Source organism: Podarcis gaigeae (genome assembly GCF_964106915.1).
Source record: "Podarcis gaigeae genome assembly, chromosome: Z".
NCBI classification, from domain to species: Eukaryota; Metazoa; Chordata; class Lepidosauria; order Squamata; family Lacertidae; genus Podarcis; species Podarcis gaigeae.
In genome coordinates this window covers 14,364,210-14,391,121 of record NC_139691.1, presented here as the reverse complement: position 1 = coordinate 14,391,121, position 26,912 = coordinate 14,364,210, and the positions used below count along the sequence as shown (strand labels likewise).

Below are 26,912 nucleotides of genomic sequence, written 5' to 3'. Positions count from 1 at the left end.
ACAATCTGCTCTTTCTGTGTTTCTCAGATTTATACATAGTGATTGTACTTCATTAAGCTGGATTTACAGTGCATAGTCTAAGCACATAAATAATTGAAACCCTTTTCCATAGCACTGTGGAATCCTCAGCTGATTTTAAAGTAGTCTATCATGGTAGTTTTGGATAGCAGTTGATCCCATTCCACCCTATTGATTTATCAGTTAATCTTAACTGCATCCACACATGAAAGATCGCAAACATTCTAGGATAACAGCCTTAATAAAAAGACTATGCAAAATTCATTGTCTTCAATTCAAAAACTTTGTTGCACGTTTTCCCAATTTGGCATTATAAATGGGAATTAGAAGCTGGATGTTACGGAAAGAGTAGTACCTCTGGTGGGTGACCTGTCATGCTCCTTCTGGGGGAGTTTGTCCACCTTTGGTCCCCTGATCCAATAACTCCTTCACAATAATTCAACTAGGGGTCACATTTTCATGGGAACAGAGACCTCTGGGGTGTATGGGGTGTTAGGGGAGGGGTAGTACTTGGGTAGGGGACATGTGCTCCTTTTGGGGTAGTTTGTCCACCTTTGGTCCCCACCCTGCACTGAGCTCTCACCTGTGGCTCCTAGAAGCTATCAGCCACACCCTAGGAAACTGCTTTGACTGGTCGGCTAAACCACGTGAGAGTAGCTCACCCTCAATAAGTTAAGGACTTCTCCTGCATGCAAAGGCCAGGCTCCAGCGGATAGAGCAGACAAGACCAATACTGTGGTACCTCGGGTTACATATGCTTCAGGTTACATATGCTTCAGGTTACAGACTCCACTAACCCAGAAATAGTACCTTGGGTTAAGAGCTTTGCTTCAGGATGAGAACAGAAATCGTGCTCCGGCGGCGCAGCAGCAACAACAGGAGGCCCCATTAGCTAAAGTGGTGCTTCAGGTTAAGAACAGTTTCAGGTTAAGAATGGACCTCTGGAACGAATTAAGTACCGTAAATTTCGCTCCATAACACACAGTTTTTTTCTCCTAGAAAGTAAGGGAAAATGTCTGTGCATGTTATGGAGCGAATGCCTACAGATGGCGGGGGAATTTGCTGCAGTCGTGAGCAGTCCGTGGCTTGCTTTGAAACAGCAAAGCGGGTGTAAGCGGCTCCTGTCAGCTAGCGGAGCCGGGGAGGAGGGAGAGAAGCAGAGCGGGGTTGGCTGCTTTAAAACAACCCCGTGCTCTCTGTCCCTGCCTGCAGTTTTTTGCTGTCCGATTTTGGATTAGCCACTGTAGGGGCTGTGTGTGTGTGTGTGCTTGAGCTATCGTTCTCCTCCTCCTGCTTCCCCTTCACTCTCCCTGCGCCCCTGCGACTTTAGAATTGACACTCTGTGTGTCTGTGTGTGTGTGAGGGCTCCTTCTCTTGCTTCCCGTTCACTCTCCCTGTGCCCCTGCGCACCCCTGCGACTTTAGGATTGACACTGTGTGTCTGTGTGTGTGTGTGAGGCATCGTTCTCCTTCTCTTGCTTCCCGTTTACTCTCCCTGCGCCCCTGCGCGCCCCTGCGACTTTAGGATTGACACTGTGTGTCTGTGTGTGTGAGAGGCATCGTTCTCCTTCTCTTGCTTCCCGTTCACTCTCCCTGCGCCCCTGCGACTTTAGGATTGACACTGTGTGTCTGTGTGTGTGTGAGGGCTCCTTCTCCTTCTCTTGCTTCCGTTCACTCTCCCTGCGCCCCTGCGACTTTAAGATGGACACTCTGTGTGTCTCTCTGTGTCTGAGGGCTCCTTCTCCTTCTCTTGCTTCCATTCACTCTCCCTGCGCCCCTGCGCTCTCCCAGCGCCCTGCGACTTTAGGGCCAGTTCTGTGTGTGTGTGTGTGTTTTGACCTCACTGCGCTTGTTGGGGGAAAGTGTTGGTCACAATTTTTCTTGATTTGTCTCAGAGTGGTTACTATCGTGGTTTTCTTGCCGGGGAGGAGGGAGAGAAGCAGAGCCTGCTTGTTTTAAAGGAGCAAAGCCGGAGAGGAGCCTCTCCTGCATTATTCGCAGCATCCTTCTCCACACCCCCCACATGTGCTTCTTGTCCCTTGAGTGTTTTTCCTTCCCTCCCCACTTAAAACGTGGTTACAAAGCACGGATCCACATGGATCCTCAGGATTTTTGTATTGGGCTACCCCAAACTCACTGTCAGATCACATGTCTGTGGCCACAGCATGAACCACAAAAATCATACACCCACTGTTTCATTTAGAATATTTTTTTTCTTGTTTTCCTCCTCTAAAAACTGCGTGCGTGTTATGGTCAGGTGCGTGTTATAGAGCGAAAAATACGGTACTTAACCCGAAGGTACCACTGTAGCGGGTCCAGCAATCAAGAAGGTGGTTTCTGCATGTGCTGTAGAGAAGAGCGAGGGGCAGATGGGGTTTGTCAACCTGGGAAGGTTGCCTGTCTTGGAGAAGAAAAAGTCTGATCCTCTGCTGCCTTGCAGCTATACTCATTCGTGAGAAAGGCTTTGGGAGTAAACCCAGAGGGAAAAAATGTGCCCACTGCCTGTTGGGACATTTTTGGGAGAGGAAAATGCTAAGGAGTAAACCCTATACAAATCTGGAGTGGAGTCCCTGAGGATGGTGCCTTGTATGTGTCCTTCCAGCAACTCCTACAAGCCCAGCTGGTGCTCTGCTTTCCTTTCGACCACACCAGCAAGGCTGAGAGAGGAGTCTTGTAATCTGGGCAGCCCAGGACCACCTTACACACTGCTCAGGCTTGCACCCCAAGGAGGGCACTTTGGTTCTGCTAACACAGGGGTTTCACTTCACCCCCATAGATGCATCAAGTTTTTCTATGAAGAAGTGACAGGAGAAATACTGAAGGCCTAACCCATGTTGTAAATTTCATCAGTAAAATAAAAATCTCCACATTTAAATGTTTATCCATGTGAAACCATTAAGGTTCTAATTTCTTGCAAAAAAATTCCCCTCCAAAATTTGTATGAGTGCAATATATGTGTGTCAATATTTCTGTCCTTTATAAATCTTCAACAATTTATTTTGATTTAATTGTTGTTTAATAATGTATTTTAATTTGTATTGTATTGTTTGATTTATAAGCCAATCTGAAAAGATTTTTTACTGAAGGATGGCATATAAATTCTTTTTAAAAATGAACTGAGCCTGATATCCTGGCCAGTCGTAGACTTTCACAAATTGAATGATTTGATCATTTCTCAACAAGGTGTATGCTGTGGGCAACAAACTATCCACTTGATAGAGCAACTTGTTGTTCTAAAAAAACCCTGAACCTCACATGAGTTTGATTATGTATTAATGGAGATCCATTGTCATACAAAGACAGGTTTTTACATTTTAGCTGCTGTGCATCTTCAGTGCTATGATATAGTGCTTTTAAGATCCTGGCTATAAATCATGCTTTACATGGGTTGTTTATACCTGTCCATAAAACTATATTAAGTTTGAAAATGTTTGTTTCAAGGCAAAGCTTTTATTGTTGAATTGAATCTCTGAGCAGGTTGGAATGGACATAAACTTATAACAGCTATAAAAGAGGAATCTACTAGCTAGTTGGCACGAAATTCTTCAGGGTTCGGCAACCCCTTGCATTGTCCCTTGCTGCTGTATTCTCCCCAGATTTATCAGCAACGCAATTAATTTAGGTTGTCATTGTTCAGCTACACAGTATAATTAGCACTTTAGTGGCAATTCTTTACATCTGTTCTTGTTAGTCCAGCTGACTGATGTGATTAATGTGTAAGTATAGGCAGCTCTGAAGGCTGCAGGTGGTGTTCTCTCTCTATTCTAGAGAATATTCTGGAGTTGCCTATTTTCTTTCTGTGATTCTGTTGGAGCTTATGTTAGGATGACCACAGTCTAAACTGAAATGGTCACCAGTGTCAGTTTGTATTTCCACTGCACGGTGAACCAAGCACAATGTGTAAAATGAATGCTGTATATCATCTTGTGTGCCTTCAGGTGGAGAGATTATGCACATCTTACAAAGGTACTTTCACATTACTTATTTATTAGTTGCCTTTATATGCCACATTTTTCTCTAATGAGATCAGGGTGCTGTTCACAGTGCTCCCTCTCCTCATTTAATCCCTACAACAACCCTATGAGGTAGGTTAGACTGTGAGACAATAGCTGGCCTAAGGTCACCCAGTGAGTTTCATTGCCAAATGGGCATTCAGACCATGGTCTCCTAGATCCTAGTCTGACACTCTATTAGCTCAAGTTTTCACAAGCTGATGCTGAATTCATGGTGCATTAGAATCTTCAGTGTTAGATGATATTTAATAAATTCTTTCATTCTGTGAAATCTTCAAGAGTCACCATATTAGTAAGGTAAAGGTAAAGGAACCCCCTGACTGTTAGGTCCAGTCACGGACAACTCTGGGGTTGAGGCGCTCATCTCGCTTTATTGGCCGAGGGAGCCGGCGTACAGCTTCCGGGTCATGTGGCCATCATGACTAAGCCGCTTCTGGCGAACCAGAGCAGCGCATGGAAATGCTGTTTACCTTCCCGCTGGAGCAGTACCTATTTATCTACTTGTACTTTGATGTGCTTTTGAACTGCTAGGTTGGCAGGAGCAGGGACCGAGCAACGGGAGCTCACCCCATCACGGGGATTCATCCACCCACCTTTTGATCAGCAAGCCCTAGGCTCTGTGGTTTAACCCACAGCGCCACCCACGTCCCTTACCGTATTAGTATAGTATCCTAAATAGTTAGTAGAATGTAATTTATCCTTTGTACTATCATGCCTACCAGTATAACTGAAAGGGCTATCTTGATTGTGACATACACTACAATTGGAACAGCTTTGTACATCTCTACCAGGTTTGAACACCTGGGTCTCAGAGAGGGATTCTGTGGCATCTTCATTACAGTGGAACTTTTCCTAACCCCAAACTAGTGCCCTTCAGATGCTGCAGACTGCAGCTGCTCACAGCCTTAGCCAGCATGGCCAGTGGCTAGGGATGATGGGAGTTGGAGTCTAAAACATCTGGAGGGCAACAGGTTGGGAAAGCCTACTCTAGAGTTCCATCTGGAAGAGCTATGAATTGTTCTATTTTGGGCTGTGGTGTGGATGACCAGAATTATGTGAGTAATTTTTAATTTGTGTATTTTAACTGCTTGTTGTTTGGTGGTGTTTTAATTGGTTGAGGTTTTGTTTTTGTTTTTTTAACTATTACCTGACCTAATCTCTTAGGAAGGGCTGGAGAGAAGGGACAGTATAAATAATGCGAGGTCATTATTGTAAAATAATGCTTGTAAAAGTACTGTATGGTAAGAAGGCTTCTACTTCAGATGTCAAGTCCAAATCTTTGCTTCCATGGATTTTGATGAGGGCATACCCTTGTCCCATGTAAGCCCCACTGAAAGGAACAGACGCTACCCAACACCTCTGTATTGTGCCCCATTTCATCACTCATTTGCAAAATGCATGTGGAGTAAAAGCCACTGTTATTTTTTGTAATGTTCTAAAGACTTACAGAAAGCTCATGGTTTCTAAAAATATTGCAGAATGGATTAACAAAGAAGCACTGCAACTCATCATTTTAAAGCAGAGTCTTAAAATAATTTGTATAATTTTGGAAAATATATTCCACCCCAGAAAATGGCTTATTTTAAGGAACTGTTTTTCACATTACTTTTATAGCTCAACCGTTTTATTTCCTTTATATAATTGTAATATTTTATATATCTAGGCTTCTTCACCTAATCTTTTCCTTCTGCTGTGAAATTGGGGAGTAACACCCCCTTTCCCAGTGGTTTTCATTCTTACTAAATTACATAATTTATCTATTAACATCTTAAATCTCCCTTTAGTTACTCTAAGTAGTCTGGCAGTATAGAAGTGGGCTGTATGCTAAATACAGACAAATTAGACATCTTGATAGTATACTTGCTGCAGTTTTGTCTGCTGTATTAAATTTATCTTAGTGGTAGCAATTTAGTTAACAGAGTTATCTCCCTATTTTTCCTAATGTGATTGTAGCCTCAAGCATTTAATTCCTGCTCTCCAGCTTTTAATTTGAGTAACTATTTCATATATTCTTCTTAAAGAGTTGAGGTAACAGTGTTGATCACAGAATTGAGACTCTAACATCGTAATTTCAAGCTATGTAAATAGAACATCTGTACCTTTTGGATAGGGGAAAACATACACACATCATTTGTTTCCTAAAGGGCAGTCATTGTAATGGATCACTCTTAACAGTCTATACAGCTCCTTCCTTTAAGGAACATAGATTTGGTTTAAATGTTTAATGGTGTGAAGGCTCAGGAACATGCCACAGATTTTCTCACTCCTACCTCTTTTCTGGTGAATGGGTCTTCTTCACTTCCTGGTTTTTTATAATAATGATTGGATCCAATAGTAGCTCTTCTAAGAACATTGTTGTTTGTTAAACTTGCATCCTCCGGGGCTCTTGTGGAGAAGGCACACAAAGAAAGTGCTCACATGATGATCGCAGGGTCCAAGTCAGGTCATATGGGAAGAGGTGGTCCTTGACGTATTGCAATCATGAGCTGTTTAAGGTTTTATAGGTCAAAACTAGCACCAATGTCAGGACTGTATTATATGCTCAAACTGTCTTGCCCCAGTGAGCAACTTGGCAGCTGAATTCTGCACCAGCTGAAGTATCCGAACCATCTTCAGAAGCAGCCCTACATATAACATATTGCAGAAATCTAACCTAGAGGTCACCAGAGCATAGACAACAGAAGTTAGGCTATTCCTGTCCAGATAGGCGCACAGCTGGGCCACCAGAGCCTCAAGCAACAGCAGTGGATCCAGAAGTACCTGTAAGCTACACACCTGCTCCTTCAGAAGGGGGTAAAACCCCATCAAGAGCAGGCAACCTCCCATGCATCTGGTCTAGGGAACCACCCACTAACAGTGCCTCAGCTTTATCTGGATTGAGCTTCAGTTTACTGCCTCTTGTCCATTCCATTACAGAGGCAAGACAATGGTCCAACACATCCTCTGCCATACTTGCAAGTGTACAGGAGAAGTAGAGCTGTGTGTCATCAATATATAGCTGGCAATGTACCTCAGAGCTCCAGATGACCCCATTCACTGTTCCTTGTTCATTATTCCGGAGTTCTGTAAACTTTTACCAGTCTTGTTCACATTTTAAAAAATTTTCTTGCCCATGGAATCCAGGTAAGGGGATTCCTAAAGTGGCCATTTCCCATAGTTTAATATTTAATTATCTAATATGTGACACCCCGCCACTCAATGTTTTGCATATAGGATCCTTGCTGTCAATCCAGCATTTTAAAAAAATAAGTAAAGTCATTTTCAAGAGAATACTGCAAAATACTCCCTATATTTGGCATTATTTTCGGCCAGTAATTTTAATAGGTCTACTCTGAATAGGGCTTGGTTTGATACAACGACTAGCTTGCTGTGATGCTCAGATTGGCAAACTATGGTTAGCATCTTTCCCTCCATACTACGTTTTGAAATCTGCTTGTACAATATGGTTAGGAGGCAGTACTAGCCAAAAGTGGTGGAAGAATGCTGCTATGGAAAAGTGAAGAGAAAAGGAAGGAGATTTAGGAGCACATGGCATATCTGAGGTGTGGCAGCCTTAGCTGCTGCCTCAGACAGCGGATGCTGGCAGACAGGGTGGCAGCAAGCTCATGGAGGACAGAGCTGTGTGTGTGCCTTGCAGACCTCTCTTTGTCACCAAAGCTTGTTTGCAGTCTGGTTGACTTCTGTATGTGGAATTTGTGTATGTGTTTGGGGGTGGAGGGGCCTTCCTTTCTTCCTTTCTTTTGAATTTTATTGGTTTTCTAGTAATCAAAAATATACAAAATCATTTACAAAACATTGCAAATTAAATAAAACAGAATATAACATTTATCGATCTCAAGAGAATATGGTAATAATAAATTTTGGCAGTGCAGGAAGGTATAAGGTAGAATTGTGATTGTTAACAATAACTTAATTATCTTTGGGCAGTTTTAATTATGACCATTAGTTACCGACTACCTGCATTTATTTTACAAAATAAAAGCAAAAGTACATGAGGAAAAGAAAGAAAAAACAGAGAAGAGGAGCTAACTGACTGTAGACGTCAGATTGTGTTATAAACCGTAAACACCCTTCTTCCAGGTACAGTGGTAGCTCGGGTTACATATTCTTCAGGTTACATACGCTTCAGGTTACAGACTCCGCTAACCCAGAAATAGTGCTTCAGGTTAAGAACTTTGCTTCAGGATGAGAACAGAAATAGTGCTCCGGCGGCGCGGCAGCAGCAGGAGGCCCCATTAGTTAAAGTGGTACTTCAGGTTAAGAACAGTTTCAGGTTAAGAACAGACCTCCAGAACGAATTAAGTACTTAACCCAAGGTACCACTGTATATCATCATTTATGTAATAAACAATTTCATAACAAATAGCATAAAAATTATTGTGCTTTTTTGCCCCCTTATTACTGGGAACAAAGGCTTTCCCGCCCTTTAGAATACCTTGTGCCAGCCCTGATTCCAGAGCATTCAAACCATGTTTTGGAGAACCTGATCCAATAACTCCTTCACAATAATTCAACTAGGGGTCACATTTTCATGGGAGCAGAGACCTTGGGTGTATGGGTTGTTATGGGAGGGGTAGTACTTTGGTAGCTTGGGTAGGGGACATGTCCTTTTTTTGAGGTAGTTTATCCACCTTTGGTCCCCACCCTGCACTCAGTTCTCCCCTGTGGCTCCTAGAAGCTGTTGGTGTGTGGCAGCAGCCACACCCCAGGAATGGCTTCAACTGGCTGGTTAAACCAGGTGAGAGTAGTTGATGGGTCTCAAACCCTCAATGAGTTAAGAACTTCCTTGCATGTGAAGACAGGCTCTACCAAATTAAGCAGACAAGACCAATGGGGGCCCATTGGTCAAGATGGTGGTTTCTGCACATTCTGTAAATGAGGAGCAGGTGGGACTTGTCAGCCTGGAAAGGAGAAGGAAAACCTTGATCCTAAACCTTGTGGGATTTCTTGAGGAGAAGAAAAGACTAAGGAGTAAGCTCTACACAAATCCAGAATGGAGTCCCTAAAATTGTTGGATGGCATACTGTATGCTAATTTTGAGCAATTCCTGTAGCCAAGCTGGTGCAAAATGTATTGCTCTGCTTTCCTTTGGACCACACCAGCAAGGCTCAGAGGGGGATCTTGTAATCTGGGCATCTCAGGACCACCATATACACTGCCCAAGCCTGCACCACAGGAAGGTCTCTTCGTTGTTGCTAACGCAGCAGTTTGACCTCACCTCTGGAGGCACACCCCATTGCCTTTCGAGACAGAAGGAGGCTAGCCAGAAGCCTCTGCACTATCCTTGCTGGATTGGTAATTGCATCCTTAAATCCTCTTTGTCTTGAGTTCCACTGTCCGGTCCACAAACAGCCAAACAGCCCCCATATATAGAGACAGATTAATGGCATCAAACTAGATTTAGTCCCTCAACCACTAGGAAATAGCTTTACAGTCTTGATTCAGGACCTGTTTGCAGAAAGTTCTTGTGGGGAAATGGGGAAATATCATAGTGTGCCTTCTAATAGGAATGGCCAGATGTTTAAACAATTGCCAGATGTTTAAACATCTTGGAGTTTGAGTCGTTTCCAACTACTGTCTCCACTAATGAGAAGGAGCCTGGTATTTGGAACATGGAAAGCTGGTTTTGTTCCAGCTAGCTCAGTCTTGCTCACACTGACTAGCTTGTGAGTCTCCAAGATTTCAGACAGGGACTCTCTCCCAGCCCTTCCTAGAGATACCAGGGATTGAACCTGGGATCTTCTGCATGTGAAGCCTATGCTCTACCACATGACACAACTATGATGCACAATCTACTCTAACCAAAGCCCTTTAGTTCCCTTACATACACCCAGAACAAAATCATGGAACAAATTCTCCATGAGGCCTCACCAGGAATGTAACACTGAGTGGCAGCAGAGCAGTTAACATCTGGTCCTGGATATGCTTTTCTTGAAGAGTGTAGCACTGGAAACTCCCCATCCATGCCCTGAAGGCATTTCTGGCACTCCATAGAGCATTGATAATTTGGGGCTTTATTGGATTCTGGAGTATCATGGATCCAACTGATGCAGTGACAGAAGTTGGGCATCCTTCATATCCTACTGCTAACTGAATTGATTTGTAGGTTTTTAAGATGCTTACCTCTTTATCGCAGCAAGGTAATTACATCATAAATGCAACTAACGGTAGCAAAACAGTCCCCTTTTCATTTTGGTACAGTTGTTTGCTGTTTACCCTTCCTTATTAAGAGGCTGCCATTTGTTATCTGGGGCTGGAGGGATTTTCAGGGGAGAGGAATTCACCAGCTTATCTTTAATATTGGGGAAATCGTTTAAAGCCCTTAATTTATGTTGACTTTTTAGCGTATGGTATTGCAATTAAGTCAGATTAATGAAAGGTAAATTCCAGCCTCTCTATTAAAAAAAAAAGCCTTGTAAAGAACCTAATTAGCATGTTTGTTTGTTTAGCCGCTAATGGCTTAATTGCATCCTATCTTGCTATTTACAAATAGGCATCATTAGAGAAGAATGAGCATGAAAAGCAAAGTGTAGCATTCATACCAGCAGAGGAGGAAGGAAGTGTAGGGTCAGCCATTGAGGGGAACTGTAGAGGAAAATAACTAGCAAGAAAGTTATTTTCTTTACCATTCTCTGTTATTGTTCCAAACACATACAACATGATTTTCAGTTGCTATGCTGATTAATGAGGCATGGAAATGTGGGGCGGGCGAGGGGCCTTGCTGTTCCTCCCACCATTCCTCTGCATCCAAGCAATCAGTGATATTCCATCACCTCTCAGGCAGCTCCCTACCTTGTGTGCTGTCTTCACAGGAGAGCATGCACCGGGGAGCATGAGGCCTTTGGTGAAAAGGGGAGACGAGGTTCTCCTTTGGGTGGGGGTGTCCCAGTTTGGGGAAATCTGTTTCATGGGGCTCCTGACTGACAAACTCAGGCTATGTGTCAAGGATTCAATACCTATGCATCTTGTGCCACTGGTCTTCCTGATCTAGCAGGTTCCTCCTCTCCTGTGTCAGAGTCCTGGCTGAGGTTCAAGGTTGGAATCATGACACAACGGGGACCAGTAATGTACAGGCAAGCCATCTTTCATGAAGGTTTAGCTGCCATTGTTGCTCCATAAGCTATCAACGGCTGCTAGCCATGATGGCTAAGCATTGCACTCACTGTTGAAGTCAGTAATGTTTCTGAATACCAATTGCTGGAAAGGAAGGAAGAGTGTTGTTGTGCTCAGATCCTGCCTGTTGTTGTTGTTGTTATCAATATTTTATTGAAAAGGTTTCAGCCATAAAGGGATAAAGTGATACAAAGAAAAAGAAACGGAAAATAAAAAGACACAAAAATGTGTAGAAAGACATATATGAATATATATGAAAAATACCCTAACCCTTACATTATTTTATAAATTTGATATTATTATCCTAATACATATATAAATATTAATAGCCTGCTACATTTTGTATAAACTCATTCCGAATATTGTCGTATTTATTTATGTTGTGCTCATTTCTTGCTTGCAAGCTTCCCATTGGGCATCTGGTTGGCCACTGTGAGAACATGATGCTGGACAGGGCGGACTACTGGTCTGATTCAGCAGTGCTATTTTTCTGTTCTTGTGTTTTCCTCTGATAAGTTCTAAAGCTCCCCAGGATCTCCCCAAATGCAGTTTGAAAACTACTGCTTTAGAAGTTCGACATTTTAAAAATTGAGCACTGTTCCAGTGGCATTTACTCTGCACATCAGTGATATAGCTTGGAATGTTTTCCATTCCTTTATCTTTTCTACTGAACCTTTCCACTTTTAGAAATACATATTTTTATATAAAACTGATTAGTAATAATTGTTAGGCTACAAATAATTAAATAATAGTCAAACTTGACAGCTGGAATTGATATGAAGCCTGCCAAATCTAAAATAAAAGTTTAGTTCACTTTTTCAGATGAATGTCTTTAAGAAGCACATGTATTTATTTATATGCAAAGGCATTCAGGTGTCCTTAAAAATTGTCATATTAGTTAAAGTGCCACAAGTTCCCCTTTAAAATTTAATATAATGGTAATGCGTACACTATTGAATTGCCATGTTTTACAATATTTACAGGCATTCCAGTAAAGTTAGTTTCCAAGTACATATTTGAATATAACATTTAAGCTGCCCAAGTGCATTTTATTCAAACTTATCAAATATTTCAGTGATTGGAAAAGGTTTATAAGTAGCATATGGCATGTAAAATTAACTTGACATACTGTTTGAATTTTGTTTAGTAAATATAAGTCAAATAAGCATGCCAAGATAGCTCCATCAAGTTAAGGCAGCATAAATGTTTTTGGAAAACCTACATCACCACTGTGCATACAGAGGGACCTCTTTCTCTTTTATACTCTCTCTCATGCCTACATGAAATTGTGCATGAATTGGGAAAAGTAGGTAGAAAGCATTTTCATAATGCTGGAACTTGATAAAATTGCTGGGTGGTGGGTTCAAGACATTTGTGTATTTCCTCACAAATGTTGTAACAAATTTTTGAGATTCACTGCCACAAAATTTGGCAATCACTGCTGGCATAGATGGCTTGAAAAAGAGCAGATCATGGATGCTAAACCAAACCAGTATCATGAACTTTTCTTCCTAACTATAAAGCTATTTTGGCACATAAGTGGTGTATTACTTAATTACCATTAATAAAGAGCTGTTAAGGGGCACCATTTTTATTTTATCAGAGCTAAAATCCTTCGATATACTTGACCAGCCAGATGCATTGAAATGCAGTGCAAACTCCAAAGAATCAAAATCTTTTTTTAGTTCCGCATATTTGGTTCTGGTTCTTTAAAATTTGATGCTGGTGCCTTTGAGTTTAAAATATATTTCCTGTCTTCATTTCATTCAACTCTTTGGTATGCCAGCTATTTTGCAATTGTTAACTCATTAAGTTGAATAGAATTACTAATTATTGGAGGAAGAGGTCTTTTTTAAAAATCCAAGGTACCTTGGGGGATTTTCACTATTTTTTGTCCGTAAAGATTTAAGGATAATGCAAATTTTATCACATTTTGTCCTTTAAAAAAGCTAGAGGCTTTGCATCCTGATAGTCAGAATCAGCGCTGTAGTGTTTAAAAACAGGCTGGGATTGTAGTAGTATTAGACAGAGGGTTACATGCATGTTTAACCTGCAGCTGTTCCATTTTCAGCTCAAAGAACTGTGGGGCATTTTCCCCCATTCATATTAATTGAATTTTAGAGTGACCTTGTTCACGTATTGATTTGAATTAAAATTTTCTACATCAAGGTTGAGCTGGCACATATCCTACAGGCAAAATATTAAAAAGCCAAGTACTGTGTCTATCAGGATATCGACAGAAGAAGTTGAAATTTAATAGGGAGAAGTTTGCCTCAGAAGGTAAAAAATAATGTTGTCTTTGTAATGCAATTTAAGAAGTAGACAGTCTGTCCACTGAAAGGAGCTGCCTGTTTTCAGAATATCTTCAAATTGAGGCACGCACTTTATGGCTTTTTATGGAGCTTAGCTTGTGTTTCTGGCAATGGGGAGCTGTGGATTAGAGAGCCTATATGCTGCTATCAATTTTAGATGTTGCTGGCTATTAGACACTAGAAAACAACTAGATAGTGAGGAAAGGATATTGCAGAATACAGCTGGATATGTGTTTCTCCTCCTGAGCTTTGAAGAACAGGGTCAGACCAAGTGACACAAAGGGTGGGTTCTTGTGGCCAAGCAGCTGTTTTGCTTCTCTCCCAAAAGTGAGGGAAGATGTGGAGTGAAGTAAGAGCAGCACCAGCTGCTTTCCAGGGGAAACCCTGCCAGATGGGTAGGGTATACATCATCATCATCATCACCACCATCATATTATTCCCACTCCAACCAAAGGGAGGAAAGGTTGCTGACTCAGAGCTGCTCTATTTTCAAAGTTGGGGCACAACAGAACCATGGCCCAAATCCCAAACTGCTTCTCATCCCCAGTTGAAATGGGGCCTCTCACTCACAAAAGAAATAACCTTATGAAGTAAACTTCAAAACGTAATTGTATCCACTTTAATTCAAGTGGTACCAGAACCCTGTTGCTACAAACCATGCGGGAACATCAAAGGCGGATCTAGGGGAGCGGTACCAGTGTGGTTGCACCGGACACAGAGTTTCTAGGATTGCTGCTGCGGGCAACTATGACATCCAATGGAAAGCAAGATGTGTAGGGGCCCCAGATTTTGATGTCACACAGGGCACTACTGACATTTGAGATGCCGAGGTCCACCCCTGGAAACAGCCTTAGGAGCTGAGGTGAAGCTACTGCCATGGGTGCTTTACTTGCTGAAAGGGGTTCTGATTATTAACAAAGAGGAGGTGCTACCCAGTGGCGTAGCGTGGGTTGTCAGCACCCGGGGCAAGGCAAGTAATTTGCACCCCCTAACCCGTGGATTTGCGCCCCCTAACCCCCAGATGTTGCGCCCGGTGCGGCCGGCCCCCCCTGCACCCCCCCACGCTATGCCACTGGTGCTACCCAGAACTAAAGGCTGCTCCACCATGGAACCACTATAGTATTTTCCATGCTTCCATTATGGGGCTACAGTCCCCATCATTCAGTCCTCAGCTTGCCAGAACATCTCACACTGTACTCGTGAGCCTTGGCTTACATTGCTTGGCACAAAAACCATAAGAACATAAGAGCCTAAATTGCGCAAAAATTGAAATTTTCAAAAAAATTCTCCTGCACCCAATTTTGGACCAAAAAATCTTAAAATATTATTTTCAGCTTATCTCATAAGTATCTACACATAAATTTTTTTTTTACAGAAAATCTGAGTCATGAGAGCACATGGCACCAGGTGATTTGGCGTGGAATGACCTTCACGACTTTTTTAAGAGGTGTAGTATCATTGGTGACTTTAGCTCTCAGATGCTCCCCGTTGGATAAAGCACCTCCCACCAACTGCTGAATCATTTGGGAAATGTAGTAAAGAGGTCAAAAGCTAAGTTTAAAAGCTCATTTGGCACACCACCATATTCTGCACTGGGAACAATATTTTTGTGAGCCATTAACACCATTTTAAAACTCTGGTGAACCCTCAATCCTATTTTGGTACCTAGTTGTGGCTACAGATCTAACCTGAGTCATTTTTGAAAAGCTAATTGCAGCTGCTCAACATGCTAGCCCTTTCAAGATTTCTGCATGTCGGAGCTTCAGGTTTTCTCCATTCTGTCACCTGCCTTTTGGAAGTGGCATCTATAATCCCATGGGACTGTTCCTCATTTCCAAAAGTACCTTCATTTGCTGAAACACTGTGCCTCTGCTTTTCCATTCAACATAACAGCTGCTGGAATTCCAGTGTCAATACAATATTGGCACAGAACTGGAAGCTTTTAATATTAACAAGCCTGTTGTGAAAACTTTAGAAAATGCACAAATAGTGTTTAAGTGTTCAGTAGAAATGAATGCACATTATATAAAGTTATTTCCTTCCTTATATCTAGTATAGGTCAGGTTGTGCTATCACTTTTATCAAGCAAAATACCCCTGAAAGAGAGTCTGTTGAAGGTTTCAATTAATCTGCTTGTCCTTTATTTTCTCTGCACAGCTACATCTGTCGCTTCTTATTTTACCCTCCAAAACAGTATAAACTTCAACACATTATATTGTGCTAGAAAATACCACACTGTTATCACTGTGTTTATCAAGTGAGGTTTTTTGTATATCTCTTGTTCTTCACCAAACCATCCACTCAACTTAATCATTTTCCATCTTGCTCATCCCCCTCTCTTGAGCAGGTGGGCCTAGAGGCTTCTGGCTATTTTGGCTTTTCTCTTGGGCTCTGTTTTAGTTTTATTTATTCATTTTGTGAAATGCAGAAATTTCATAGCCTTTACTTGCCAGTGTTTTTCAAAATCAAAAGACATGATTTAGTGCTTTCTTTCCAGATTAGTTGATGTTCTGGTTTTGGTAACCCAAAGCTCAACTTTAACTTTGGCGCTCAGGATGAGGTTGTTACAGTTCTGACCCAAATATGACATCAGCATATACTTTTGATAAATCCATGCTGAATACTATTTGCTCTATCCAAACCCATAGCTGAAGGTTCAAGAGTGGGGTAGGATTGTATGTGGAAAGTAATTGTGACATAAGTTTTTCCCTCCCCGGCTTGGACGTCATCAGCCTCCCTGTTGGAAAGGAACTGTTGGAAACAGAAAAACTTGCAAGGTGGTGGTTAGGAGCTAAAAAGGTAAAGGTAAAGGACCCCTGACAGTTAAGTCCAGTCGCGAACGACTCTGGGGTTGCGGCGCTCATCTTGCTTTACTGTCCGGGTCTTGTGGCCAGCATGACTAAGCCACTTCTGGCAAAACCAGAGCAGCACACGGAAACACCATTTACCTTCCTGCTGGAGTGGTACCTATTTATCTACTTGCACTTTGACATGCTTTTGAACTGGTGGTTGGCAGGATCTGGGGATAACCCTAAATATTGGTGGGGTGGAGGGGAGAACTCAACATGGGAAAGCCATTTTGACATGCATAATACATAGTTCAGAACCTAAACACTATCAATAAAGGGTTCTTCTCTGATGCTCATATAGAAAAGCCCCCATTTGCCTTTCAGTCTTTTAAATTATGGAGTATGTGTTTCTTACCATTGTCTTTTTTTTGTGTGTGTGTCATGTTTACGTCCCCTCACCCCCTGACAGGTTACATTAGGAAAAGTGTTAAAAGTCATAGTGGTGATGCGGAGCCTCTTCATTGACCGAACAATTGTCAAGGGGTATCATGAAAATGTATACACAGATGATGGCAAGGTAAGTGTCTCTTCCATATTTCCCTTTTCTATGGATGTTTATATGGAACTTGGTGCTCAGACAATTACAGAAGAGTAAGTCTCTACAATTGATGCATCCCTGGCCCAAGAATGTTATTTATGTAAAGCATCCCACTTTTAATTTTAGATAACTTCTCTCCTGATTTACTATGTCCTCAGCCCTTAGACCAGGTGTGAGGATCCTTGCTCCCCACCCCGATGTTACTGGACAGTAAGTACCATAATACTTGGCCATTACCCATGCTTGCTAAAGCTGATGGGAATTATTATTAAGCAGCTTCTGAATGGCCAAAAGTTCTCCACACTTGCCTTAGGCCCATGTTGCATCATTATTAGTATCTACTATTGCTGGGGCACATCAGTTGCCCAGGCTTTGGATTTCTCTCCCCACTGCCAAGCCACCAGGAAATTGTACGCCAATTTTCCATTCAATAAGAAAAACCTCTTTCTGATGAGAAATCAGGGACTTGTCTCAAGTTGGTTTAATCTGATGGTAACCATAGCATTCTGAATGGCAGCTATTAAGGAAGTGCAACCTGCTTCCATGAGTGATCTGCTTTATGGGGAAAAAAGTCACCTGGTTTGAACCCCTAATTTCTCTTGACTGCATGCACTCCATATGGCTTTCTGTGGAGCTTTAGAGGATGTTAATGGGACCTGACAGCCTTCAAGTTGGTTTCTTTCTCTCTTCAGAGTGGAATGGGCTCTTGCTGAGATACCCACCTAGGCTCACCTTTTTGCCAGTAACAAGTACTAAGCACTCCTGTCTCTCACATTCTTCCCCCGCCCCTCTGGATCTCTCTCTCTCTCTCTCCTTATTACAAAACCCATTAAAAATACAAGGTTCATTATAACCAGACAAGCACTTGGCACCCATAGGCCATGTTATAATGAGGACAGAATTATTTTTCAAAAAAGCGAATCTCTTGTAACATACAACATTGTGTTACGCACTGACCCCTGAGTTCCTTAGCTGCTTGCTCTCCTTAGGATTTAAAAGGCGGTGGTGGGGGTGGTTCTGCTCTGCTGGAAAGAACATATATTTCCATTTTTCAGGTAAAAGATTCTCCCACTAGAGAGAAAATAAAAGGTGTCCAAAGATTGCCTTGGCCTGGCTTTAAACTGGGTTGCCTAGTAACACACACAGGCTGAGGTAGGGACACTGCACATGTGCAGAAGCTTCTGGGATGTCCTGAAAGGAGGGGGAACTTGAGCCACTCTTTTCCTGGAACTGACTGACAGCATCACTGCATGTTTCTCCTGGAAGCTTTGTCAGGTGGGAACCTTAAGGGATGCATTTCGCTTCCACACAGAAGAACACACAGTTCTGGTTCTCACCCATCTAAAGAAGGTTCTTCACTTCACTTCACTTCACTTCCTTTGCAAGGGAGCATACAAGTGAAGCAGACATTTAAGATACCAGTAAAATAAAACCTAAAAACTAACTGTCCAAAAATCCTCTCTTTTTTTTTCAGTGTGCAGAAGAGATAATAATAATGTACCTGGCACCTCAAAGTGGAGCTGGGGTATCTCATAAATCTAATACACTTGGACCCCTTTGTACCAGCAAGTGCTTGAGGTGACTTGCAATCAGTCATATATTTTTTTTAATCTTCACAACATTGTACTTATTGAATTTTTGTGTTTTCAATCTGGAAGCTGCTTTGGGGTGGGGGGGCAGGGTATGCGTGAGCATACATGAAAGGCAAGGTAGAAATGTCCTAAAATAAAATAAAGCTTGTGAAGGAGCTTGTAGCAGAGTATTTGAGTAGTGCCATCTGCTATCATTTTTCCATACTGGGATCTTTGGGAGTAAGGGCAGAATACACATTTAATAACTTAATTAGTAAGATTACAAAAGCCTACCTTTCCAGCTGCCAAAGACACACACATACACTAGTCAGAGAGAGAGCCAGTGTGTTGTAGTGGTTAAGAGCAGTGGACTCGTTATCTGGTGAACCAGGTTCGCTTCCCCGCTCCTTCACTTGCAGCTGCTGGGTCACCTTGGGCTAGTCACACTTCTGTGAAGTCTCTCAGCCTCACTCACCTCACAGAGTGTTTGTTGTGGGGGAGGAAGGGAAAGGAGAATGTAAGCCGCTTTGAGACTCCTTAGGGTAGTGATAAAGCGGGATATCAAATCCAAACTCTTCTTCAGTCTTCATTTAGATTTGTAAGTGCCTGAAGGCAGAGATCTGTCTTCTTCTTTTACTCCATAAAATGCCAGATACATGGATGAAGCTATAAATATTATTATCATAGTATAGCAAAGGGGCACAGAATTCGAAAAAGCCCCAATGGAAATCAAATTCATGTGTGCATAAGTTTGGATTGCAGAGTTATCCTGGGTCAGGCTAGAATAGGGAGTCTCAGATCCTTACAGAGCTGGTGACTCATATTCAGTAAAGCATATGACAAGGATGAGGAACCTTCTTCAGCCGAAGGGCCACATTCCTTTCTCATCAACCTTCCAAGGGCCATATGCCAGTGGTGGGCAGAGCCAGAGGTAGAAGTGGGTAGAGCAATGAAAATAAATTCTTACTTTGTGCAGTAGGCTAGATTACACACACACACACACACACACACACACACACACACACACACACACTTCTGTATCCTCCAGGCATGCAAGAGTCATTATCAGAGTTCAAGGGCACAGTCCAACAAGGCAAAAACACTCAAGGAGGGTACAAAGCAAGGCCTGGGTGGATGAGGGTGGCTGAGAAGGGACTGTGGCATGTGGTGAGCGAATTCCAAGAGCCAGGGCCGAAACTAGGCTTTCTGTCACCTGGGGGCAAAGACCCAGTTTTGTCACACACACACACACACTTGCGTTTGCGTACACAGACACACACATCTCTCAACACATTTGTTCACAAAGGGCATAAAAAGTAGCTTTAAAGAGTCTGGAGAAGAGATAGTCTCTCCAAATAGTAAAATTGTCTCTGTGTGTATCTGGCTTTCATTCAACCTTAAGCAGATCTCATCAGAGAGTAATAGATCATTTGACAAATTCTAAGTATTATAACAAATAGATAAGATAGATAGATAGATAGATAGATAGATAGATAGATAGATAGATGATAGATAGATAGATAGATAGATAGATAGATAGATAGATAGATAGATAGATGATAGTTAATGGAAACTGATAATGATCAGGCACATACCCAGAGAGTAAGCCCTATTGAACTCAGTGGAAGTTACTTCTGAATAAAAATGCTTAAGATTGCAGTATAAGACTGCAGAATCTTTACACAGTTTCCTGGGAGCAAGCTCCATTGAATTCAGTGAGACATTCTTCTTAGTAGTAAAGGCTTGCAGTTTAAGGCTCTAAAAGCGGGCATGGACAAACGTGGCCCTCCAGCTGTTTTGGGACTACAATTCCCATCATCCCTGACCACTGGTCTGTTAGCTAGGGATGATGGGAGTTGTAGTCCGAAAACAGCTGGAGGGCCAAGTTTGTCCATACCTGTTCTAAAGAATAAAGTAAAAGGAAAAAATACTCCACAAGTTTTCCTTAAAAATTGCTGGCTGCTGAATCATTGCAGTTAAAGAATTTAGAGTGGATTGGCTACATTTCCCTTCCAAATTACAGGAAGGGATAAATACAAAGTGCTTCATATGTCAGCATCGCATTTATTTCATTGCAGGTATTTTATTTTCAGTATAAAGACGATTGATTTTTTGTAGATGATTGTATGCAGCAGTGCCCTCTTTATGTGTACACATGGTGTAAACATGTATGTTGTCCTCTAAATCCAACACACTCACACACACACTGAGAGACAGAGACAGAGAAAGAACACCTAAGTATGCAATACGCCAAAGTGCTTATCTTGTGAACTTGCCATGTAAATTGTTTAAGCATGACAAAAGCATCTGGCCCCAAAAAGGACAGGAGGTGGTGTTCTGATCTCTTTAACTAACCTCTGAGACATTGAGGAAAGCAATGAAACTTCCCCTTTTCAACTTTGCTTGGTGAGCAACCTTCTCAAGGATTTCTCTTTCGCACACAGTTCCAAAAACAGACAGGGGGAAAGGGGAAGGAGGATCATTTTCCAGGATTTCCTGCTTCCCCTTGCAAATCAGCATCCCTCTGGTGCTCAGCAGCTTGAGGTCCACAGAAGGATGCTGAAGGACACTTGGCACTTTTAGACTCCGGAGCTGCAAGGAGGGGGAAGCCCTCCCCCATAAGCTGGGAGTCTCAATGGAGCCCCTCTAGAGTTTTCACCCAGGGCTGAGACCCCAGCTAGGCCCACCCACCCCCATTACCTGCAAAAGGCAGATATAAGAGCCAGATATTCCTGGGGGGGCCGCTTGGCCTCTGGGCCTTGATTTTATGGCTTTGTTTCAGGGCTTTTGGTAGCACTGGGTTGGACTTTTGCTGAAGATCCACACATCATTTTTCAGCTGCAGTGACAGTGAGGAGAGGTTTGGTTGAACTAGTGCAGTATTGCTTTCTTAACTGCACCTTTTTGGGACTGAGTGATTGCCATCATAGCTGGATTTTCTTCTTGAAGAGCTGTTTTGGGGAAACCACTTAAGTGATGTTGAACAAGCTTGTTCTAGTTTATCCACTCTCGCTGCCAGTGGTTGAGAGAGATGTCCTAAGAGAAAAGAAAAGTAGATTATAAAAATCAAAACTCTTGTCTTAACCGTGAAAGGGGCCTGTTGTTCTTCCTATTCAAAATGCAAATAGCAATGAAGAAAAGATGGACAGGAAATTTTCATGCCAAAGTAGAGAGAGAAAATGTTTAACCTTCTCCTTTGTTACTCCCCTCCCCCCACATAGTGCTTCATAAAGGAAAGAAGAATATCTGTCCCAGCCCTGAAATCTTAATTTCTAAACCAAAAATCTAAATTTCAGCAGCGAGAAGGATAGGGGTTGTTTTTTAGTAAACATGGATGTTTTCCTCTAGTCAAGTAGTGTATAAATTTTGTTAAACAAATAAAATAAAAAAAATAAGAGAGGCAAAAAACACACACCATGCTAACAAAAGCTGTTGCATGTAGGATGAAGGGGTTAAGCCAAAGGCTTCATTAAAAGGGGTATGGGTGGGAAAGTTGGCAACACAGATGCATCCCAAGAAAGTGTTTCCAGGCTTAAGGAGGTGAAGCAAAGCAAGGAGTAAGAGTTTCCTAACAAAGTGAAAACAGGCATACCAGCTGGCAAGGTCCTGCTCATATTCTAGGCTCTTGGAATAAATAGATTTGCTGTTTGAATTCTAAGTATTTGACTGATGATTTACTTTCAGTTCTTTCAGGCATTTTACTTAGAAGTCCCACTAAAATCAGTTGCACCGATACTTCTTGGTTGGCTTGGAAGTAAGTCACTGGGACCACAGTCCTAGAGACAGTTTGCTCAGGCCAGCTGAAATCAGTAGCCTTAAGCATGTTTTTATTGGATGGCATCCTGTGGGTATTCCCCCCTCCCTTCCCCAACATGGTGAAAAGGTGGACCATTTATAATGCAGAGTGGAAGATATGAAATGAGAACTATTAAAGCTTTGCTTTGTATTGTGCATTAGGCATTTAACATCCTGTGGTCTAAATTGCTTCTTGCCTTTTGCACTAGGTGGGTGCTTCATCGCAGTCTCACTTGAATTACCCTGTTAAGCAACCTGTGTTGTGGCAGTCACTCTGTGCTGCTGCTCCCCCCCCCCTTTTTTTTGGATGCAAACTGGGACCTGTCAGTCTTCACTTTACAACCAGTTCTGGCTCTGATTCTCCTGCAGTTTCTCCTGGTCCATCGCTCCACCACAGACTGATGCATTTTAATTGGCCACATAGCAGCACGAGTGGCTTCATGCCACCCATATTTTCAGGCATACTCTCCCTACTTCTGTCAGTGGCACAGTCCACGCATGACAGGCAATTAGCTGGTACCTTTCAGATACTTGACTAACGGACTTCTTGCAGCTCATCCTTTTGGGACAGACTTTGACCCGAGCCATTAATTTGCTCACCCAGCTCTGCTAATCAAAACAAAAACTGCATTAGTATTTCTTTGGCAGTCGTGACTTGCTGCATTTGTACAAGCGCTGGAAGTGGGGAAAGAGCCATGACTTGACAAGTTTGGAATGGGCAGTGCTACCTGGCCAAATAGGTTTTTGCACTAGGTAAGGCTAAAGGAATGTGAGGAGGGGGTGTCTCTGTTGAATTGCCCTGTTAAGCCACCTGGGTTATGGTAATGTTCTGACTTCGTTAATTACCCCATATCAATAAGAAAAGGCAGCTTTTTGCCTCCCAGCATAAGTGAGGAGAAGAAATAGTGGTATCAAAGGAAAGCTTCAAAGACAGCCAGAACCGTCTCTCGAGTAATTTCTGATCCCGGCATTCTTTCCACTTCAAAGCAGGATGTGTGTGTGTTTGGGTAAAGGGGAGGGGGGTTGAATCCGATTTCTCTAATAAGAGTTGGCATCAGCCCTGTTTGATATTAGATGCAGGGAACATTTTGATTTGTTATCGCCTTTGAAATCGTTCAGACGACCTTCAGAAAATGGTCTCTTGTTACTTGTGCTGGGGGTGGGTGGGGAGAGTAGGGCACTGGGAGAAAGAGAGAGAGTGAATTGAGGCCCAATTTAATTCACATGCAGAGGATGCCTTGAAATTGTGCTCTCAGCAGCTTTTTAGTTACAAATGTGTGTCTTGATTGAAAGTGAAAAGTTGAAGAATAATAGACCTGCAACAATGCATTGTTTAGCACACCCACCTCATTCGTCTGGTTTCATGGTGGTGGGTTTACAGGCCTTGCATATTGCTCAATTTTATTTTTAAAACCTTGGTGAGCATTAAAAAGAATGCAATAATTGAATTACGTACATTAGGGCTCTTCAGCTCCTGTGCTAAGGAATTACCATTCAGAACTGATTTCAGTTGTTGTGACTGGCATTGTGCTTTTTCTGTGTGGTTCTTCTTTTCTTTTTTTTTTTGTTTTTAACAAAAGACTGAAAATAAATACTGAGAGACTTGATCCTTTATGGAGCCATGGTGCTCATGTTGGCAAGTGCCACCATGACATGAAAGGAAAGGAAAGGGTGTTGGTTTTGAAACAGCCAGTCTTGCTCATTGGATCAGATAACTTTGATCCAGCTGCATGGTTTGATTTTCACTGGCTCTGCAGTTCCTTCTGCACTGATCCAGGTAATGTTGTTAGGTTTTTTTTCCACCTATGTGTGGATCATAGGCTGACAATGCTAGCCCCATGGCTACCTGTCTGTTTCTGGACATAATTCAAAGTGCTGGTTATGACTTTAAAGGCCCTATACAACTTAGGCCTAAGTTATCTGCTGAACCATATTCTCCTGAATCTGCCTGCACTCTGAAATCTTTGGGAAAGGCTCGGTCCTTTCAGATATGTTTGGTGGCAGCCCTCTCACCTTGGTGGCTGCTCCCAGAATTTGGAACTCCCTCCTTAGAGAAGCTAGACTGGCTCCATCCTTTTGTCAGCAAGTAAAGACCATTTTATTCTAACAGGCTTTTGGGGTGTGACTTTTTTGTTTGGTTTTTTAAGAAAAGGGCTTTTAAATAGTGTTGTGAGGGCTTTCTAATAGCGTTGTGATATTTTTACTGTTCATATTTTAATAAATTTGTTTTAACTATTGTAGTTTAATTACCGTATTTTTCGCTCTATAAGATGCACCAGACCATGACGCACCTAGTTTTTGGAGAAGGAAAACAAGGGAAAAAAAATATTCTCAATCTCAGAAGCCAGAACAAGAAGAAGAATCGCTGCGCAGCGAAAGCAGCGATCTCTCTTGCGGTTTTGGCTTCTGGGATAGCTGCGCAGCCTGCATTCACTCCATAAGACCCACACACATTTCCTCTTACTTTTTAGGAGGGGAAAAAGTGAGTCTTATAGAGCAAAAAATACGGTACTTTTCAACTATTATCTTTTTAATTTAGTTTTTATTAAAGATTTTATTGGATTACAAAAGTGCATGCATTGTCTCTATTTTCAAGTCATAGAGTCTTTTCTACAGATGAGTTACATTCAGTGTGAGGCGCTAATGTTGTATACAGTATAAGGTTGGGAGAGAAGATAGGTGGGAGAAGAGATGTTGTTAGCCTTCTGTACTATATCTGTGTTGTTTTAATTTGTGTAAGCCACATTGAGTACTAGTCTGGAGAAAAGAAAGATAAATAAACATCGTCATCATCACATATGTGGAAGGTACAGCTGCTACTCAGACCATAGCGTAAAAGCAACCCCATCATTCCCGTTAACATGGAGCCAGAGTGAGCCTTGAAACTAGAGGTTGCCAACCTATTTAGGCCCATGGTCACATTTCTCTTCTCTCTCCCCATGGAATAGCCGCTCCTAAAGAAAGTGAATGTCCACTTTTGCAAGGGATCTGGGTAAAAGTTGGATCAAGTAGAATTAATCTGAGCCTTGAAAAACTCACAGAGCTGAAAGTGGAACTGAGAAAGAGCATGAATCCTCCTTTAGCAGAACCCTCTAGTTCCCATGGTTCAACCATGGCTTGATCTTAAATACCAGTTCTTCCATGTTTACCTCTCCCTCCACTTCCCTACCTTCTGTTGTCTCTCCTGTGCCAGATTTATGGATTTCAAGCTCCTCTGGGCAAGGGCTTGCCCTCCTGTACTCTCTAAAGCACCTGCATATTGATGGTGTCATATGAATAAATAATAATGATATTTACAAGAATGTTAAATGAGGTGGGGTGTGTTCCAGATAGGAGAGGAAAAACAGAGCTAGTGCAAGATATTTGGAATTGAAAAGGAGTGAGCCATAAATTTGTGATTGTTGGGGTGGGCTGCTAGAATACTGCAAGGAGTTTGTCTTGATCTACCCCCAGCTTTACCAAAAGCATAGCAACCATCTACATAAAATTGAACTCAGTTACTTAGTGGCACATTTCACTAATCCATGCTCTCCACAATCCTTTAAACCCCAAAATCCAGTTGCAAGACTTTACTGTGTTTTAATATTGAAATGTATTGCTTTTTCAGCCCGCTGCTCTTGAAAAATGTAAAAGGCATCTGAATCTCAGGTGTGTGCATAACATTACCCTGTGACCTTAACTTCTGCTTAACAAAGTCTCTCCTTCCCAGGAATCTAAATACAATATTCAAGGGGGGGGGGCATTTTATTTGGTCCCTGTAGGCCAGTTTTCTGGCTTAATTCAGCTAAATGTTTTCTGTGTCACTTGTCACTGAATTGCTTATGTTGTGGACACAAGACTGCATCAAGGCTTTATGAGAGATGCCCTTGTTACAGACACAGTTCTGACACTGTTAAATATTCACATGGATCAGCACAACCTGTTCCAAATGAATTGAAGCGATTGTGCTGTCTAGGTGGAGGGTGAAGTAGCCCAGGAGGACTTGTTTGTATGAGTTTATATTGTGGCAGTACAGCAATAGGTAATTGCATGAAAACTTCTATAGATGCTCATGCAAAAGTTCATTCCTAAGTAGATCTACTCAGAATAAGTCCTGTTGAATTCAATAGAGCTTACTCCTAATTATGTGAGGTTAGGATAGCAGCCTAAATTATTACAGAAGAAACAGCAGAAGATAAACAAGGCTTTTGGTTTGTCTTCATAAGTGCGACCATTTGGGCAAGATTGGCACTCAATCAGGTATGTGAGGACAGCATTGCATTTAAGCTCTAGCCTAGCAGCAAACGGGAAAGTCACCCAGGGATGTGAATTAAAACATCGCAATATACAGATGGCACTGCTGTATCTCCTTTTTCCACCTCTTCATCCCAGGGAGGCTTTTGAACTCCTGAACTGGTGCCTGGAAGCTGTTTGGGCTGAATGAGGGAGAACAAGCAGAGACTTTAGTCCAGACAAAATAGAGGCATTATAAGTAGGGAAACATACTACTCTGGATAGAGGTTTTTGACTGGTCTTAGATTGAGGTTGCACTCTCCCCTGAAGGACCAACCAAGTTTGCCCAGATGATGGCAGCCAATAATCCTTTATAGGAGCTAGGGAAGGTATGCCAGTTGACTGTTATCCATGCACTAGTGGGATCATGACTATTGTAATGAACTGAGGCTGCCCAGACAACATGAGGTTGACTTTGAAGACGGTTTGGAAA

General features: G+C 42.1%; 1 protein-coding gene across 4 annotated transcripts in view; it reads left to right on the top strand.

Annotated features, from left to right (window-relative positions):
- The window catches only part of MED27 (mediator complex subunit 27), a 171,027-nt gene that overhangs the window by 119,748 nt on the left and 24,367 nt on the right, over positions 1-26,912 (top strand). For 3 of the 4 annotated variants that reach the window (XR_014560001.1, XM_083721430.1, XM_083721429.1), the window contains exon 5: positions 16,714-16,821. Coding sequence is in view for 2 of the 4 variants with exons in the window: in XM_083721430.1 (XP_083577556.1) it covers positions 16,714-16,821 (108 nt within the window). In the remaining 2 variants the exon portion in view is untranslated. Of the gene's footprint in view, positions 1-16,713; positions 16,822-25,814; positions 25,856-26,912 lie in introns of all 4 variants that reach the window. The other variant, XR_014560002.1, reaches the window with a different exon arrangement.